Source organism: Pipistrellus hanaki, assembly GCF_964339955.1.
Source record: "Pipistrellus hanaki genome assembly, chromosome: 1".
Classification (NCBI taxonomy): Eukaryota; Metazoa; Chordata; class Mammalia; order Chiroptera; family Vespertilionidae; genus Pipistrellus; species Pipistrellus hanaki.
The window spans coordinates 146474663-146495687 of record NC_140503.1 but is presented as its reverse complement, the minus strand read 5'-3'; the positions used below and the strand labels follow the sequence as shown (position 1 = coordinate 146495687).

At 36.0% G+C, this 21025-nt stretch overlaps 1 protein-coding gene across 2 annotated transcripts in view; it reads left to right on the top strand.

Annotated features, from left to right (window-relative positions):
• The window catches only part of BANK1 (B cell scaffold protein with ankyrin repeats 1), a 300521-nt gene that overhangs the window by 241491 nt on the left and 38005 nt on the right, over positions 1 to 21025 (top strand). For both annotated transcript variants that reach the window (XM_084901804.1, XM_084901803.1), the window contains exons 8-10: positions 5691 to 5769; positions 9162 to 9470; positions 13384 to 13689. In XM_084901804.1, the coding sequence (XP_084757930.1) occupies positions 5691 to 5769; positions 9162 to 9470; positions 13384 to 13689 (694 nt within the window). The remainder of the gene's footprint in view (positions 1 to 5690; positions 5770 to 9161; positions 9471 to 13383; positions 13690 to 21025) is intronic.

The window sequence follows — 21025 nt, the reverse complement described above, 5'->3', positions numbered from 1 at the left end:
AGTCTCTCTCTCTCTCTCTCTCTCTCTCTCTCTCTCTCTCTCTCTCTCTCTCTCTCTCTCTCTCTCTCTCTCTCTCTCCTCTCTCTCTCTCTCTCTCTCTCTCTCTCTCTCTCTCTCTCTCTCTCTCTCTCTCTCCTTTCTCTCTCCTTTCTCTCTAAAATCAATTAAAAGATTTAAAATTATTATCTGCTTGGTTTTGACTTTTGATTTGTGTGATTATATCCTCCTATATCTGACATTTTTTTCTCTCTTTTATTAAATCCCTTCTTTCTGCAATCTTTTCAACATCTAATTTCATTTTTAAGTGGTGGAAACAAGTTATGGGTGTTGTTGTTTGTTAGTGTACTTATTGTTCAGAGGCAATTTATGTCTAACTAATCCTTTTAACTTCATGGAAACTTTTCATTTTAAAATTTTATTGTAATTTATAGTTTGATATTCAATTGCTTGCATCTAAGCACTTTTAAAAAATATCTTTATAACCTAATTTGGACTTCATATTTAGTGATGCTGCAATTTAATTCTATCAGCCTGTTTTTATAGTTGTCTTGTTGATCAAATTGATAAACTAATAATACATGAACTACCTTCTGTTTTCTCAAGTTGATAGTCTCCTTAACTTTATAAAATATTTGGAGTACTTGACATTTAATACCCATATTTCCAAGTGTTACATGAAGTAATGTAAAGGATATTCCAAGAATGTTAATGCTATATCTTCACCTCAAAGTTACATCTTAAATTACATAGAAAACTTATTTTCCATCAGTGTCCTCATCCCTAAATGGCAAGAGTTCTCTGGAGGGGTGTCATAAAAAGAGAGTGTGTTAAGCATTATAACTGGTAACCAGATGCCATCATGCTAAACAAAAATGTAACATAGTCTTATTTATCCTTGGCCTCTAGCCTTCAGCACTGAAGCTGTAAAAATGTCTATCCCATCTCATTGATATTCCTATAATCTGCGTTTTTCCACTAGTTTCTTTCACTATTCTCATTACCCTTCACCTTGACTCTTAAAATAACCCCCTCTCCCTCTTCCACACTGTTTCTGAAATTATTTTCAAAACTACAATCAGAAATGTGCTACTTCTCAGTTCTTAGAAAAGTAATTACATATATGGTAAAAAGCATTTAAAACTTTATAAAATAAAACTTTATAAAATAAAACCAGACCATCTTGATATTCAAATAGATTAATCCATGCAACCTAATCAAACCAACTATGAACCATTCACAAGTTATCCTGCTGTTTTGGTCATGCTGACCAAGAATGTGCTCTTTCCCTTCTTTTTTACACATTAAAACTATGCTTCTCCTTTACAACTTAGATTGAATACCACCTACTCTGAAATGTTCTCTGTTCCATTAATGCCATGGACATGATTGCATATTTCTCTCTATCTTATAGTACTTTGCAAGAATTTACATATTTTAAAGCTTCTTCCATTTTGCCTTATCTATATTCCTTCTCTTCCCCACTAATTGTAAACTGAGGTTTGGGGTTATGAAATGTTCATATCGTGCATCTCACAATGTTTTGTGCACCTGTACTCTGGATGTTACACATGCCATTTCCATAGCCCTTGCCTACATTAAAGTGCTCTTTTGCTGACATCTTCGACTCATTTTTTAAAAAAACAAACAAAAAAAATATTAAGCACAATTGTCCTATAGCCTTTCTTCACCTACTGGACCCCCACAGGGGACTCTATATACAAGATGCCTTCCATCCTTTATTTTACTCTTCAAGATCCTTCAATCCAGTATGAATTCACTCTATTCCCTTCTAATTCCCCTCACCAGGGTCATCAGTGATCTTGACTGTAACATGTATAAACTTTTTTCATGGATTTTCCTATTTCATTTTAAGTTTGGGATCTAAATCCTATAATATGCTTTTAGACTATATTCCTAGATGGTCAAAGGAAAAACAAATTATCTTAAAAGATATAATGAGAGCTAAGATATGCATTTCTACAATGTACCCTTGAAAAAAAATTCTGAGACTATGTTTCCTGTTTATCATGGCTTTAGTACAGCATTGAATATTATTCTGAATATTTAGTAAGAATAATTTTTATTATTCCAATCAAAATCTCATCTCAGATTCTTTAAACCCAGTGGATTAATTTCTGGTAATATAAGAAATATTATAGGGTCAACTTGTTATTGCTTAAATATGCGTGAATCTTATTATTGTCATTCCACAGACTGCTATATGCTTTAAAGCTGGTACAATCATTTATGATTAACACAGTGGAAAGTTGGGCAAGAGCTGGCGCTAATTACAATATCTGCAGAATCTCATAAAAAGATATGGGAAACAGCTGCCATACAAAGATTGTTTTTATTCACTTCCTCAAAATCATGATACTATGATCAATTTGTACAGTACTAGATGCCAAAGCCATGTGGAACTTTATATACCTCAGTCAACAGTTTTCTTTTTAGTTTTATCTTTTGTAATAAATTACTTTAAAATTATTTTCCCTTTTTTATTGATTAAGGTATCACATATGTGTCCTTATCCCCTCAATGCTCCCCCCGCCCCCAATTCATGCCCTCACCTACCTCATCTCTGTGTCCATTGGTTAGGCTTATATGCATGTATACAAGTCCTTTGGTTGATCTCTCCCCCTTACTCACCCTCCCCTACATTCCCTCTGAGGTTTGAGCATCTGATTGATGCTTCTCTGTCTCTAAATCTGTTTTTGTTCTTTGATTTATGTTGCTCATTATAATCCACAAATGAGTGAGATCATGTGATATTTATCTTTCTCTGACTAGCATATTTTGTTTAGCATAATGCTCTCCAGCTCCATCCATGATGTTGTAAATGGTAGGAGTTCCTTCCTTTTTATAGCAGTGTAGTATTCCATTGTGTAGATGTACCACTGTTTTTTGTTTTGTTTTGTTTTTTAATCTATTTATGCTGAGGGGCACTTAGGCTGTTTCAAAATCTTAGTTATTGTAGCCGAGACCGGTTTGGCTCAGTGGATAGAGCGTTGGCTTGGGAACTGAAGGGTCCCAGGTTCGATTCCGGTCAAGGGCATGTACCTTGGTTGTGAGCACATCCCCAGTAGGGGATGTGCAAGAGGCAGCTGATCGATGATTCTCTCTCATCGATGTTTCTAACTCTCTATCCCTCTCTCTTCCTCTCTGTATAAAATCAAATAAAATATATTTTTAAAAAAATCTTAGCTATTGTAAATTGTGCTGATATGAACATAGGGGTGTATATATCCTTCCTGATTGGTATTTCTAGTTTCTTGGGGTATATTACTAGAAGTGGGATCACTGGGTCCAATGGGAGTTCCATTTTCAGTTTTTTGAGGAAACTCCATACTGTTCTCCACAGTGGCTGCACCAGTCTGCAGTCCCACCAGCAGTGCTCAGGGGTTCCTTTTTCTCAGCATCCTCGCCAGCACTTGTTTGTTGATGATAGCCATTTTGACAGGTGTGAGATGGTACCTCATTGTCGTTTTGATTTGCATTTCTCGGATTTTAAATTTATTAAACATTGTGTACCTCATGGACTCTCTGTGGGTTAGACTATTACATTGAGTATTTTAACTAATAGATTTTATTGTTTATGCTGGATGTTTCATTTAGAGAATTGAGAATCAGGCAAATGTCAAGATAATTTTTTAAAAATTGTTATTGCACACAATATTATATGAGTTTCATGTGTCCAACACATAGTGCTTCAACAATTATATATGTTATGATGTAGGTAAATACCACTTTAGTCTAGTTACCATTAACTTTATTGACTGACATTCCCCTTCACCTTTTCACCCATCCCCCTGGCAACTATCAGTTTGTTCTCTATTTCAATGAGTTGTTTTGTTTTGTGGTTGATTTGATATGTGTTTTGGTTATATTATTCTAATTTAACCCTCCAAGCAAATTGATGGCATTATGATTCAACCTCAGACAACTCACCTACACCTCTACACCTATATACACTTGGACACAGCTTTTTATATATATATATATATATATATATATATATATATATATATATATATATATATAAATTCCCACTGATCTTGGGCTTATAATATCTATACTTGTGAATAGTATAAAGAAAATTTTTACATAATTCCTGAAATCTTTGAAAACCATTCCTATTTTTCAATTAGCAAAAATGTTCTTTATATGATTTAAGAGTAATATGGATTTTTAATGGATTTTTTATCTACTTTATGAAATGTAGAGGTCAGGCTACTTGAAAACAATGAATGGCTATGTTAAACAATTATTTTAATACCAGGGCATACAAATATCAATCAACATGTCAATCTCCCCAGTAAAGTTACATTATTTACATATCATTTGATTGAGTCCACCAAGAGAAAAATATAATTTAAATAGAATATGAGCTTCTGCATCAAGTTCTCTTAAAAAAAATACTGAAGAGATTTTTATTTTTATGATTCCACTAGAAGTGAAATAGCTTTAGTTTTTTTTATTTAAAAAGAACAAGTTTCATTGGACTTCCAATGGCCAAAGTGAGTGACAAACCAAATTGTTGAAATTAATCTGTAGGTTAAATATCCTTACATACCAAGGCAGCCATAAATGTAATAATGTTGTAATACGAATGCTTTCAATTTTAAAGCGTCAGTCCAATTGAAGAGCAAATAACATAATTATTTCAGTCAATTTTATTAAGAACAAAGGCATAAGACATTTGAATTGTTATGTGGAGTTCATGGTGACAAAATATGACCTATGTTAATTCAACAGGCGCCATTCTTTGCCCTAGATGCTTTTGCATAAATAGAGCTATCTACTCACTTTTTTATGAACACAAAGATGTTTCCTGAATGTAGAACCAGTGTCTCTTTCAGAGATTATAAGACTAGCAATTCCAGAAACAATAGGTGTCTGTCCTTTCTCAGTAATCCTCCCTTGTAAGTGTAGAGGACCTGATTTCAGAGAGACAAACATAAATTCCCTTTCTTGGTTTCTTTTTAAAGGTGGAAAAAAAAACCATTTTACAACTTCATGTCTTTCACTGTGTTATATACGTGATGTAATTAAGAATGCCTTTTGAACAGGTAAAAAAGATTCAGAAATATTCAAAGGAAGCAAATTTCATGGTTTTCAAGAGAAATAGTTGTGTTCAATTTTATCTGGGAGTTATTTATTACACCTAAATTTCATGGTTATTTCTTTGAATCTTAACGTAGTTACAGTAAATTTCATTTTTAAATGAATGTATTGCTTATTTTAGATATCCTTTTGCCCCAGTTATACTTTAAATACTATGTGTCACTGAGCAATCATAGATGGCACAATATGATAGGTAATGTAATCAAATTAAAGTATTTGAATAAAAACTTTAAAACTACTTTTTTATTTCTATGTATCATCTTTTAATTTAGCATATTTAAGATGCATATTTATGCCCTAACTGGTTTGGCTCAGTGGATAGAGTGTTGGCCTGTGGACTGGAGGGTTCTGGGTTCGATTTCAGTCAAGGGCACATGCTTGGGTTGCAGGCTCGATCCCCAGTAGGGGGCATGCAGGAGGCAGCCAATCGATGATTCTCTCTCATCATTGATGCTTCTCTCTCTCCTTCTCTCTTCTTCTCTAAAATCAGTAAAAAAAATAAAAAAATAAAAATGCGAATTTATTAATATTATGCATATTATTGAAAATTACTTTCATTCTTTCAGATCCAAGAAATTAGTAGAAATAATGAGCAAGAATATGACTATGAAGAGGACGCTACCTCACTTTGTGTATATTTTCCCAGTAAGTGTTTCTATATGTCATATCATATATACATGTAATGTTTGTATTACATATATGTAACTGGAACAGCAAGGCTGAAGAGAGCATGAAAAGGCAATTAACTTAAATACTCTCAATTTATAATATTGCACAGATACTATGAAATCATTTTGCTAATTTAAGTACTTCTAAGTGCAATGCTTAATAATCAAACACCAGTTTTCCCTACCCAAAGAAAATATAGAAGTCAAGTTGATGTAAATATTCTGACTATTTAACAACTACATTTTTTCAGTGTGTTTTTTATTTTATTTTTAAACATTCTTTTCAGACCTTAGTTTCCTCAGCTAGGAAGTTGGAAAGTTGGACAAAGACATTTTCTAAGCTCCTCACTGGCTGCAAGGGGATGTAATTCTACAGTCTAGTGTCTGAAAACTAATTCAGGGACTTGTAGAGGTGTCATGTGCCCATTGTGTCAGATTTCATTGGTACAGGACAGTTTGCTTCACGAGCATGTCTGTTATGCATTTCCCACCTAACATTTCCAAATCTGGAAGCCCTGATACCTGCCACACCGAACCTGCTCCATTTACTGACTCCCCCATTGCAGCAAGTGAAGATTCCATCGTTGGTCAGTTCAGGCCCCAAACCCTGATCATCATGGCTTTTTTACTTTGTCTCCCCCCCCACCCCCAATATCCAACCTGTCAGGTAATACTGTTGGCTGTACCTTCAAAAGAGAGCCAGCATTCAGCCATTTCTCCGATTTCATTGTGGTTATTACTAGTCCACACTGTCATCAGCTCCCCTGAATGATTGCTCTCAATGGAGGGCTATTTTCTGTTCCCAAAAGAGGATATTTGCCAAAGAACAGAGGGGTTTTTTTCCAATTAGAGTTTACATTCAGTGTCAGTTTGTACTCATTTAGAGTGTATAGCATAGTGGTTAGAGAATGATATACTCTACAAAGTGGCCCCCCTGATATTTGCAGTACCCACTTGGCACCATACAGAGTCATCACAGTCCTATCGACTCTATTCTCTATGCTGTGCTTTACGTCCCTGTGACTATTCCATAACTATCAGTTTGTACTTGTTAATCCCTTCACCTCTTCACACAGTCTCCCAAGTCCCACCTCTGGCAACCATTTGATTGCTCTCTGTGTCTGTTTCAATTTTGTTTGTTTATTTTGTTCTTAAGATTCCACATATAAGTGAAACCAAATGGCATTTGTTTTTGACTGACTTACTGGAGATTTTTTTTAATTATTGGCATGATTTGAGAAGGGAGATTCGCAACTGGCATTTAAGAGCAAAGACAATAGGAATGCTGCTAAATATCCTACAGGATATGCCCCATACAGCACAGGAGTCCAAAATGTCAGTAACACAGCTTTTAGGAAATCCTGCCAATAGCAGCTTCCACATTTGCCACCCAAGTATACTATGTCATTAAGGATACATATAATCTGTATCCTAGATCTTCATCCATCTGTCACCACCCCCCTGCATGTTCACAGCCATGGTGACTCTCACACATCAAGCATGCTTTTGCCTCGGGGCATTTGTGCTTTTAACAGTGTGCAGTTGATGCTCAGTTAAGTACTATTGACCATTAGTTTTCCAAATGATAGGCTGACCTGCAAATCAAATAAATTCAAATACAATGCTTTAAGGTGCATCCTTTGGCAAAATCAGGAAACTCCTTCTAACATTATCACAGAACACAAAAGAATGCTAAATATTAAAGCAATGCAATAACACATGAAGTTTTAATGTTATAAATGCTATTATTATTCTTAATAATAATGAAAGTGATGATACAGACCATCATTAATAATGGCCATATATTCAATATGACATTTGATCCTCAGAAGAACAGTAGTAAGGAAACTTTATTTCAGTGATTTGCACAGAACAGTATCATTCCTACAGACAGTTTGCACCTGGAACTGTTCCACATGTGAAACTCAGTGTGACGGGACTCAGGCCTCAGGCTCTTTCATGGGAGAGGGGATGAAGCATAGAACCCCCTTCCTTAGTCAGCAGATTCCCATTGCTCCCACCATGGCTATGAAGCTTCCTAAATGCTATGGACCCACTACCTTACCTGACTCTCCAGGGCTAGATTCCCAGTTTGGGAATGATCAACAAGGACCAAGGAGAGTCTGTTGCTTAGACGGTGTAGAAATATGGGGTACCCTCAGAGGCATTATATTTCTACTGCTGAAAATGTTCTACAATCTAAACTTGCATTTTAAAAGTTGTTTTACTTTTTTCCCACATTGTTTTTCTTTTCATTGAATTTATTGGGGTGACGCTGGTTAACAAAATGACACAGGCATCAGGTGCACAGTGTACATCACCTGTACACTGTATTGTGTATTCAGCACCCCAACTTAAGTTTCCATCCATCACCATTTATACCCCCTCCATGTCCTCCCATCCCCCTTCCCGTCGGCAATCACCACACTATTGTCCTTTTTCCGTACTCCACTCTTTTGCTTCTTTAGCTATACTTTAGTTTAGCAGTACTTTAAAACTATTATCTGCTTTTCCTTTGCACTGACATTGACAACAATTCACATATTCCCTGCAATGCAGAGAGTCAAAAGTTTTGATTTAAAATTTCATGGATCCTTAATGTAGAGCAGGCTTATTATAAAGAGAATATAAACAATTAAGATTTAAAGGTATTGCATTATAATATATTTTCTATCTTTTTCCTGAAAGGTTAGAGAGCATTTATTTTGTCCAGTATAAACACAAAAGTTGGAGCCTTGATTCTTAGATGGAGGGAATTTGGATCATTTGGTTAAGTTTCAAGATAGAATACATTTTATAGGTGAGAACTGGACCTTAGAAAAATTCACCTGCTTTGGGTAATTTGGATGCCTTCCTCATGCAAAATGGATTAACACTTTTCTCAAATAACATCTTTTAGAATTAAAGTATCAACTGTTGATAAGTAAATATTTAAATAATAACTAAATAAGAATCACAGATATATTTTTATTGCCTTGTTTATAAGCAAGGTAAGATTTATTTTTCCTTATCTTTCCCTTTTCCATCACATAACTTATGTCAGTTATACTGTTTTCCAATAAAAATGCAATAACACAGTCATATCTATGAATCCGCACAAACAGGAACTCTAGAGAATCAGAATATTATACGTATGAGTTTGCCTCATACTGGGGTAGCAAGATATAATGGAGCTTTAACTGTTCATTTGGTAAATATTTTAAAAGCCCAAGAATGACTATTCACCAAAATTATGCATTTGTCAGCTTTCCACTATACCACATCATAAAAGTTTTATTAGCAACTACCACTTCTGTATGAAATTAGAAACTAGGAAATACCTCCAGATGGTTTGTTTAAATGAAATCATACAATCTTTATCATAAACAGCCATACAGAACCCAGCATTTCATCACGAAAGTGGGCTGACAGAGCGGCCAAGTGCTGAAGGAGCTGAGGCAAATGAAACAGCAGAGGAAGAAAAAGAGGATGAACCAGGCATGGAGACCAAGCACAGCCTCCCTGAGATTGGCAGTGAGAGCTTTGAGGACCAGTATGAGGACTTGTATATGTTCATTCCTGGAGATGATGCAGAAATCAGCTCACCAGAACCGCTCACGGATGACAGACCACCTCTTCCCCCACCTCGACCTGTATCTACTGCCCTGCAACTGGATAAACCTCCCTCCACACTACAAGGTAAAGTCTAGGTTTAAGAAAACAATAACACTTTGACAGACGACATAGCATATAAGGCAGTGGCAAATCCATGCAGAGAAGATCAGCTTCTAAAACTAAGAGCAACTTTACTCTGTTCTTTAACAGCAAGTGCCTGGGAAATAGGCCAGAGATCCCTGCCACTAACCCTTTCTTCCTCCTCCCCTCTATTCCTTCTTTCCTTTCTTCTGGAACAAAGTCTCATTGCAAAGCTTTAAGTAAGTAACAAATAAAAATAAAAATAAAACAAGGAAGTGGTCTGTAAACTCTTCCCATGAAATGAGCCCCAGTTAATACGGAAAAGTAAATGAGAACATTGCTTCTAAAAACTGCTCTTCTAGCCAAAGATAAAGGTGGGAGTAGATTTGAAAATGACCTTGGGCATGTCACTCAGTTGGTAGCTTCCAAGGAAGCAAGTGGCAGAAGGCTTATCACATTGCACTGAGACCAGAGTCTAAGAACACCCTACACATATATTGCTTAAGTGGGAGAACAGTTAAGTGGCTGTGACCTCATTTGCTTCCAGCTATAGGATTAAGGGGTGTAATGTGGGAGAGAAGGGGTCAGGGATATCAAGAAGAGCTTCCATATTCACTGAAGAAAACAATGATATAGAACACTACAGATCACTTTTCTGTTTATAATGAGTATGTGTGTCTCTTTTTATCTTGACAATAAACTTGCAAGTCAGCCATAACTTAAGATTCCCTCTCTGACTCAGGTCCAAAACCATAGAATCAGTACTTAGAATGTGTCCAAGGCCTCTCTGAACAGGTTTCCTGGGATTTGGGGTCTTATTAGCCTGGAGTATGCAACAGACTGACAAACTTTTATCTTCATGTTCACTCTTACAGTCGCTCATTTGCACTCACTTTATTGATCTCTATTTTATATTTACTTTCCAAATTCAGAAAACGTTCTTACAAAGAAGACTTGATAAGGAAGATGAAACAAATATCAAAACTCCATTTGTCACAGTACTTTAGTTGTTGAGTCCTAGAAGGTTATAAAATATATATGAGCGCTATTTCAAAAAGTAAATTTTGAAGCTATAACATTTAATATTTGTGTTCTTAAAGGCCCTGTCTTTATAAAAGTTCAAATTGATCAACTTAACCTATACTAAGGTCACGCGCTGTATTTAGAGATGGAAACTACTGCTTAATGGAAAGTATGGAAAACCTCAGGGGCAACTCCTCTGATCCATTCACTCGTTCAGCAGATATCATTGATTGCCTACCAAGTGCCAAGCTCACATAGACCATTAGGGTAGATCAATGAAGTAGGTGTATCAATCTTGGGAGTGAGGAAAGGGACATCGATTATTAGTACACTGACATCAAAATTCTGGTATATGGTGTAATTTTAACACATTTGGATAATTTCATGTAAGTATTAAAATTAATTGTTGAGAGGCAAAGTTGTCAGGTTAAATTTCTCAAAGAAACTAATATTAAATTGTATTTTTTCCTAATGGCAATGTCTGCATATGTTATGTTGATTAGGGGAATTAAAACTACTCTGCTCAGAGTATTCACAAAATATCTAAGACCAGAAGTATAATTTTGGCTAATATATTTTTTGAAAAGTACCAAATACAAAATAAAACAAAAACCCACACCTTTCATTTAAAATCTCTATTTTTACATTTTATATACTGCTACTTTTAATCTCATCTTTTCATAGGGCTGATGTTAGGATTAAATGGAAAATAAAATACCAACAAATTTTTCTTAAAATATTTTGATTAAGGTTTGGGAAAGTAAGACTGGGAGCTTCCCCTTACTTTTGGGCTGGCAACTTTATATGTGATCTTTGACATCAGCTAGTGATACCTTCAGGAATCATCTTTTAAGAGTAGCTTCTATATGTCCTCCAGTTATTGTAAAAGCAAGACCTCCTCATCAATGCCTTAAGCATCCAATTCCCCATGATGGATTTACAGCCATTCACTGTAGGGAACAATAATATAAAACACTACAGGCCACTTTCCAGTTTATAAGGAGCATGCTTGTCTCTTTCTATCTTTACAACAAGCTTGCAAGGCAGCTATAACTTAGGATCCCTCTCTGACTCAGATCCAAGACCACAGAGTTTAAAATTAGAACATGTCAAATACCTCTCTGAACAGGTTTCCTGGGGTTTTAGGGGTTCTTCTCTTTGTTATACATTCTTGCCCCAATTACTTAAAAAATTGGAATTATTAGAATCTTTACTTACTAATGTACAACCTGCATTGAGAAAGTGCAGGTCCCACTCCAACATGAAAAGTTGGGAGATAAAAAGTAAAGTGGTTTACTTCTGGTGCAAACCCAACTTTAGAAAGAGTTGGGAAGAGAAGTGGGTGGAGAAACAAAGGTAACAGTTCAGGAAATCAGTTCTGAAAAGTAAGATAGTTGGCACATTCCACTAAAAATAAAAGACTGTAAAAGTATTTCCCACACACTTAATCTGGCTTCACCTGTGATGCTGTCAGTGAAAGAGTCATGAAGTCAAAATCTCAATATTGTATTATTCTTAGGAGAAAGGCAAGTCATGGTTTTTTAAAGTTGCTTATAACCAAAGAACTTATATGTGTACATACATAATTCATAGACACAGAGGGTTGTACAATAAAGGCTGAGGAGTAGAAGAGCAGGGTGGAGAGGATCAGTGGAGAGAAAAGTGAGACATCTGTAATACTTTAAACAATAAAGATACATTATTTTAAAAAGTTATTTACAAGTGTTTTGGCCTGTATACTTCTTAGGTTAAGTTAACTGAACCAATCAAATGGAAGACTATTGGAAAATGATCTTGGTCTCTCCTCATATGCCTATTCCCCCCAAAATTGATGAATTTTGTGTAATAATCTTCTCTTATTCTTCTCTACAATTCATCTCTTTCTGTAGTTTCTAATTTTTTCCACTAAAACATCTGTAAGTTAACTTAATTTTTTTGGTCAGAGTTTCACCCAAGGGAAAGACTCATCCTCATTTAGTTCACAAAACCACATAGAAAAGTAATGATTTCTTTGTCAGTAACTGAAATTTTTTCCATTTTATTGTTTTCATTAATGTTTCAAGCAAAATATTTGTCAAAGGACAATTTTTTTTTAATTCTCATTGGTCTGGCAGAGAGCCATCAAAATCATTTTCAACTTGTTCATTAATCAAAGTATGATGTCTTTATCTTCTAAGTAATTGCTACTAAAACATTTACTACATTTTCATAAAAATATGTAAAGTTTTTACTAAGTATAAAAACCATCAAAGACTATTAATTTTTTTTTCATAAGAATTAATATTCAGGTCCTCTTTTAGGTCATAGGCCCTACTTTCATTTTGCTTTACCTAAGAATGAGGTTCATGTTGGCTTGTAGAAATCAAGGGTTTGAAGGTCAGTTTGTCATAATCAAAGTGAGACTTACCATAAGAAACCAAATGAAAGTGCTTTTAGATATCCCACCTTGTTGTTTTCAGAGAAATTAAATTTTAGGCAGAATGCCCAGTGCAGCATCTATGAAAGTAATATGACGCCAAGTGAAAAAAAAAAATCTAAGAATATTATACTTGGAAAACACAAGTTTTCAAAGCATTTGAATTTTGAGGCTTAATTTTATAACTCAATTTCCTGATAGTAAATCATTCATAAACCATATAATAACCATTTATATGCTTATTTATGTTTTGAAAGAAATCCATGTCTCAAACAAACTTTTTTCTTAGTAAAGTTAGTAATTACAAACTGTAGGAGGATATGCTGGTAAATTCCATGGTTCATTTTTCTCTTTTTTTGGAATTTAAGATATAATATATAAATTATTATGGGGGAAGTTCAGGCAAGTAATAGATGAACATAAAAAACTATTGCATATAATTGAAGAGTAATCACCATCTAAATATTTCATAAACAGGGAAAATGTTGGAAGGCCAAATGGAAAGAAGTCAAAATTGGTGGAACCCCAGTGCAAACCAGGAAGCAGGAGGTGAACCCAAAGGCAAGGAAGAAAGAACAGATGACAAGGAGCAGGAGGAAAAGGAGGAAGACCCATACACTTTTGCTGAGATTGATGACAGTGAATATGACATGATCCTGGCCAATTTAAGTACCAAGAAGAAAATTGGAGGCCGGTCTTTCATTATAAACAGACCTCCTGCTCCTGCACCTCGACCCACAAATACCCCTCAGAAAGCAGAAACCACCCCTTACATAGCTCAAGGTAATGTCTTTTGTTGTTTGTTTGTGTCTGATTGGGCGTAAGATTGCCCTCTTTGGTGGGATCTAAAATCCCAAAGAGAAAAATTATATTTCCATATCATAGGTAAGTTGCACTGGCTTATTGTAAAATTTAGAAACAATGAATAAAGAGAAGAACTAGTGAGCAAGGGTCTGGTTTCTAATTCTTCATTAAGAAGGATAATTTTGAGGAACCTTCCAACAAACATGAAACCATAGCATGTGTGTAGAAATTCTTTTTGACATTTCCCTCCATAATTCTACAAGAGGGAAGCTCAACTCTGAATGATGTGTAACATAAGAAAATAAGGTAGGTACTTTACTTTTGGCTTCTATTGTAATTCCATTTATGAGATACTAGGATCTCAGATACATAACCATAATTTCTCTGATAATGGCATTTCACCCCAATGATTAAGATTCACTTCATCTGTCATAGAATTTCTACTTTATTTTCAATATCAATGTTTCTTTCTCATTCATTACCCAGTTGTATCAAACCTCCAGGAGGAGTATTGGCTCCACTCACTAACACTCTGGTTTGGTATATTCCATGAGTCCAGTTTGTATTATAGGAAAGGACTTTTATTCATCAGTGCAAGGCATGCAAATGAATGTATTGAGTGTCTTTTGGGGCTAAGATGCCATCCTAAGAACTGAGACTATGGAATAAAACAATGTCTTCATATCAGAGGAGTTTCTAGGCAACAAATATGCAAATAATACAGAGTACAGTGTGAATCTTTATTAGAGATTTTTGAACAAAATTTTTGGACTAAAACAAAATGGGTGATAACTAAAGCAAAGAGGCAATACATTACACATTGAAATAATCTAAATCAATTACCAAAATAGAACATTTAGATATATATACCATAAATCCACCCTAAAGCAGCATAGTTACTTATCTGTGCTTGATAGGTTCAAAAGAAACCATTCTATTACTTAAGCTATTTGCATTGAGAGATTTGTGTAAGAAAACTGAGACAGTACATATGCTATTAACCAGTGCATAATGTTCTTGCTAGTATTTAACAATAACCTGCTGCTGATAATGTTCAAGAAACTATTAAAAAATAGGAAACTATGACAAATTTTAAAAATGTTTCAGCTAAAATTAAATGTGCTAGAACAATTATCTAGATTATTAAGGCAGGGGAGAAGCTGTAATTAGAACTTCTCAGATTGTCATAGTGACCTTGAGAATATTACTGGCTCATTGACAAGGTTGCTATTTACCAATGAGTATTTTTTAAAGCAAGAACATAGATGTAGTTTAATACAATAATTTGGTTATATTTTAGAAATCATTAAGGAGGTACCTCATCTTCTCTGTCCTGAGCCTGGAGTTCTCTAGACCACAAGTACAAACTCTCCTGTTGTGTGGTTCTCCTCTTTGCATTTATCTTCTCATCCTTCAATTGGCTGCCATCATCTTATTTTCTATAAGCTCTTTCTTGTTTTCTGTTTCTTCTTTGGTGTTCCATTCTTTTCTTTTTATTGGGGGAGGGTGGTGCGCAGTATATAATAATTCAAATGTTTGGTGGTTGTTTTTATTTCATTTTGCTTTTATTTTTAAACTAGTAGTCCTGCACATGAATCCGTGCACTAGTAGCTCCCGAGTAGCTGGCTGCCACCCTCCAGTAGCTCTCCTCTGCCTGCTTATAGCTCACTGCCCTACCCTCCTAGTATGGTCATTATGCAATCAGTCATTACGCTTCACGGTGTAATGACCGTTTTCATATTACATCTTTATTAAATAGGATTTGGGGGATTTTTATTTTTCTTCAAATCTCATGTTATCTCTATTATCTTCATTTGTTGCTTGTGCTGTCTGGAATGCTTAATATTTGATCAAATATCTGGCTATCTTAGCTACATTTTTTTTCCTTTTTTTAAAAAATATACTTCTATTGATTTCAGAGAGAAAGGGAGAAAGAGAGGAAGATAGAAACATCAATGATGGGAGAGAATAATTGATTGGCTGCCTCTTGCATGCCGCCTACTGGGGATCAAGGCCACAACCTGGGCATGTGACCAGAAATGGAACCATGACCTTCTGATTCATAGGTCGATGCTCAACCACTGAGCCACTCTGGCCACACACACACACACACACACACACACACACAGGAACTTTAAATCTTAGAAATCTTGAATTTCTAAGAAAGTATAAAGGCTATTTATCTCACATACTTATAAGCCAGACACCCTTAAAACTTCACAAGAATTCTTTCTAATTCAAAGCCACAATCTAGTTTGTTCTAACAACATTTGTGTTATATGCAGAGAGGAACCAGTGTTACCATGTATAATTTTTAAAAAATTTACATTTAAGTATATAAAAGGTAGTTTCTTCATCAGCCAATTCTTTCTTGAAGTTATTTGCATTCCACAAGGTAAAAGTCACCAGATTCCCCCCCCCCTTTTTTTTTCTAGCTCACATGAATATATTAAATAGAACTGCCACTGAAGTGGTAGCAAAATGTAGGCACATCCAGGGTATGCGAATATAGCCAAAGAAGAATGTGTAGTAGGGAAAGAAAGAAGAAAGTAGGATGCAGAATCCCAACTTACTCTTTCAGAAACTCAAGATAATACTGGCAAAGGGGCTAGGCAAACAAACCAGTCATATAGGAAAATCATGTTGGCTTTTGTGAGATAATTAAATATATATACATACTAGAGGCCCGGTGCATGACATTTGTGTACTAAGGGGGAGGGAGGGTGCATCCCTCAGCCAACCTGCACCCTTTCACAGTCCAGGAGCCCTCAGGGGCATGTCCAACTGACAGCTTAACCACAGTTGGATATCCTTAGTGCTGCCATGGAGGTGGGCCACTGGGCTCACCAGCCATGAGCCCGGCTTCTGGCTGAGCAGCACTCCCCCTGTGGTAGCTCACTGACCACCAGGAGGCAGCTCCTGCATTGAGTATCTGCCCCTGGTGGTTAATGCACATCATAGCAACTGGTCATTCTGCCGTTCGGTTGATTTGTATATTACCCTTTTATTATATATATAGAATGTCTACCCCTGGCACAGAGCTCCTAAAACCCTTGTGATTTCCTGAGTATAATAATATGAGTGTCTTTTGTTCTAATGAGGCAACTCTATGTGGGTTCTGAATGAGGGGCTAGTAACTGGAAAAACCAATCCATGGTCAGAAGTTTGGCCCAACCTTCATTCTCTAAAGAAGAGAAAATAGAGTTAAGGATCAATCATCTCTAGGTGAGGAAGCTTTTATAAAATCTTAAAAGAAGGGGATTATGAGAGCTTCCAAGGCTGGCACACATGTCCATACTGGGAGGGAGACACACCCATGGGAACAGAAATGTATAGGCTTGGGACCCTCGAGACTTCACCCTCTGTATCTCTTCTTCTGATTGAGCCTCAGTATCCTTTATCATATCCTGTAATAAACATATAAACACATAAATGTAAGTAACTGTTTCCCTGAGTTGTGTGGAGAGGGGACCCACACAGGGTGGGACAAAGTTCTTGTACATTTACACATAGCTAAGCATTCTAACTGCTTTCATACAGCATAACGTATTCAGGGCGAAGCTGTTTCCGCCATCACCACAACCTCCTACTTCCAAAAACGTAACATCAATGCACAGTTAATGCATGGATTATTTTACTTGAGAACTATGTTTCTCTTTTTTATTTTTTTAAATTTATCCCTCTTATACTACCCTGTTTCCCCGAAAATAAGACAGTGTCTTATATTAATTTTTGCTCCCAAAGATGCGCTAGGCCTTATTTTCAGGGGATGTCTTATTTTTCCATGAAGAGGAATACGGTACACATTTATTGTTAAATGAAAATAAAGGAAATTTATTACCTGTATATGGTACAGTAGTACGGTAGTTGTCAACACAAACCAGACAAACTGTGAATCCTACAGTATCAAGAATTTACTCATTTATTCAATGACAATTATGTCATTATCTTCTGGAACATCATCATAACAATCCAATTTCTGAATTTCCTGGTGAATTTCTTGTGACTCCATTTCTTTCAGAATCAGTGGACCAAATCTCTCATGTTTAGCCTAGGAGGGGGGGACTTATTTTCAGGGGGGATGCCTTATATTTCACTCAGAAGGAAACCTGTAAGTAGGTCTTATTTTTGGAGGATGTCTTATTTTCGGGGAAACACGGTATACCTAATTTTATGTTCACAACCACACACAGAAAAAGTAACTCATTTTTTAATGTAAAGTTTTGAAGTCTGTTTGCTTTCAATTATTGTATTCTCTCACCTTTTCTCCATGTAATATTGAAAAGGACTAGGTTCATTAAGCTTCAAGAATATAGAGGAATTAACATGGATTTACAGTGCTTCTTGTTGACAGCATTCTTGATTTAAGACAACTCATGGAAAGAAAATGAACACTTGCATAGTATAGATAAATTGGTAATAAAACTATATTCACAAATCACGCAAAAAGGTGATTGCCTATTGGGGGAAATTTTTTAACATCAAAGGACAGTTTCCCATTTTTTCCTCACATAATAAATAGAACCAAGATCCTTTTTCAGAGTCCATGTTTCTGATTTGGTGTATAATATAATTTCCCTTTCAATTTTCAATTGCTACTGGGTTGCCCTTGGCATTTTGCAGTGCAACAAAGCTGTGTACAACCTTTTTGAGAGCCACTCAGCTACAAGGACCCCAAAATGTCAAGTACAACTCAGTTGCTCTTGGGAATTTTCCACTTGCAATTCACTTATACTTGAAACGGATCACATACAATGCAGTTGAAATGCAAAGTGGGGGCGGGGGGGGGGAGAGAACTTGTAAAATCTCTTAGGAAAAATAATGCATATCATTATAAATGTAACAGGTGGAATGGTCTTTGTCCTCATTAGTGAAGAAATATGGCCATGTGGATTAAAGTAGGCTTTAAGTCAGGGACCTTTGGTCCTACTCTTTGGTTGGGTGACCTTGTCCAAACCATTTGGCTTCAGGATTTGGTATGAACATTACAGGTGCTCTCGGGGCAGAGAAACAGTTATCATTCTACTTGTAAGCCATTGTTCTGGTCTTCCCCTGTGATTTTGTCTCTGCTTCTCTCCTTCCCCCAAAAGGGGGCTGGTGCAGCTCTTCAAAGGAGCAAGTTATTCAGACCTAGGTGCACACTGTTCATTAGAGGGTACCAAGCCTGCTTGTGTAACCCAAGTGTTTTAATGTACTCTCTCCTTCTCACAGTGGAACATCACAGAGACATTGAATAAAACCTAAGAAGAGCTTTGCAGACCATCTGTTAGAGTGTTGGCATAATAATGATGAACTTTTCTAGCCTCATCTTCCAGAAATTCAATTTCTTTATGCTAGTGAAGAGGGGAGAAAGGCAGTATACAACTGTGGTATGAATTGACATTAAAGGATTTGCATTTCCTGTGAAAATAAATGCAAATAGTATCAAGTGCTTAGATTTTCATTCAGCAGCAGAGTGAATGCTGATATTTTTCTCCTAAACATGGCATTTCTAAAGTCTCTGTTAAAGATGTCTTCAGTAAGAAGCTTAGTAGTCTGAGTAGTAGTTTTTTTTTTATTGATTTTTTACAGAGAGGAAGGAAAAGGGATAGAGAGCTAGAAACATCGATGAGAGAGAAACACCGATCAGCTGCCTCCTGCACACCTCCTACTGGGGATGTGCCCACAACCAAGGTACATGCCCTTGACTAGAATCGAACCTGGGACCTTTCAGTCCGCAGGCCAATGCTCTATCCACTGAGCCTAACCGGTTAGGATTCTTAACTGGTGTGATTTGCCTTCCAGAACACATTTGGCAATGTTTCAAGACATCCTCGGTTGTCCCGACTGGGACAGTACTCTTGTATTTAGTGGTTGGAGACCAGATATGCCACTAACCATCCTGCAATGCACATTACAGGCTTCCCTGCAAAGAATTATCCAGTCCAAGATGTCAGTGGTGCTGAGGTTGAGAAACCGTGACCTAGTTTGTTTCTATTTTTAGGGCAGAGAAAACATTTTAATACTTGAGAGAACGGTCATTTGAAGATGAAATCATAGATGTGTCAAACAGCTAGCTATCGACACAAATTTTTATTCTCACTTTAGATTTCCTGAATTCACAATAGTTTTCACCAGCACTTTTAATGTATGCGCCTTTTTTATTCTAATTTAAATATTTATTCCTCAGAGGAAAATAAGGTGCTCTGTGGGGCTGTCCCACTGGGAAACACCTCTGGGGACCTGGCAGCTGGTAGAGTGAAATTCATGAAGCTGGTGAAGCCTGAAGAAACTGAATTTAAATTATGACTTAACCACTTAAATGTTTTATAATTATGTTGAAATTACATGATCTTGTTTTATTTGCTTAATATTTAAAAACAGAAATAATAATACCTACTTTGGAGAGTTTTCATGAGACCTACAACTACATATGTATAGTAGAGGGCACGGAGTAGGATGCAGAAATGGTAGTCTCTATGCTGAAAGGTGTGCTGTAGTACAGAGGTGAGACAGAACCTGCCATATCTCCCCACACACTTTGCCTCTTGCTTCTTCCATTGGGTTTCTTATCCCAAGACTTCATCTTGCATGACTTTTCCAAATTATTAATGACCAATATTAAATATTACATAGAACAAGTATGCAGAGCCATGTTCTTTGAAATTTCCCATTCTGTATATGTTATTTTCAATCTGCATCTATAGAAATTTTCTTTCTTAGAGTCTTATTAACATACTTAGTATTTAATGTTTGTTCAAAGTAAACATGACCAGATTCAGATCCTACTGGTTGCTTCTCAGGATAACAATAGTTCCTGACACAGGAAAACAAAACAAACAAATAGAAACAAACAAAAAAAAAAAAACACAGAGAAATTACTTTTGGTGACTACTAAAAGTATGAACCAAAAGGTGAACTCATCATAGTTTGTAGAGTATTACAGTGACTTTCTAACAACGCAAACCACTTCTCTTTGAAACAATAGGGAAAATTACTAAGGATGTCACTAGAGTAATATATACACTTACATCATTCTTTATTGACTACAAATGGTCATAAAGTAAATTCAAGCAATGAGTCAGAATGAAATTATATGGGAGGAGATGAACCCTCAGCCCAGTGCTATGCAAGCAATACACGTGGCCTGCCTCGTAACAAGAGGAATAAGACCCGCCTGCCCAGTGGTGTAGTGGAAACATTCTAGAGTGGAAAGATTCTTATTTGCATTCTAAGGAGTAAATATGCAACAAAAACAGTTGGTATTCTACTCTTGTAAAAAGTAAGGTCCTTAGAAGTAGAAAGAATAATTTATGGTAAGGTTTCCTGGTTTGGG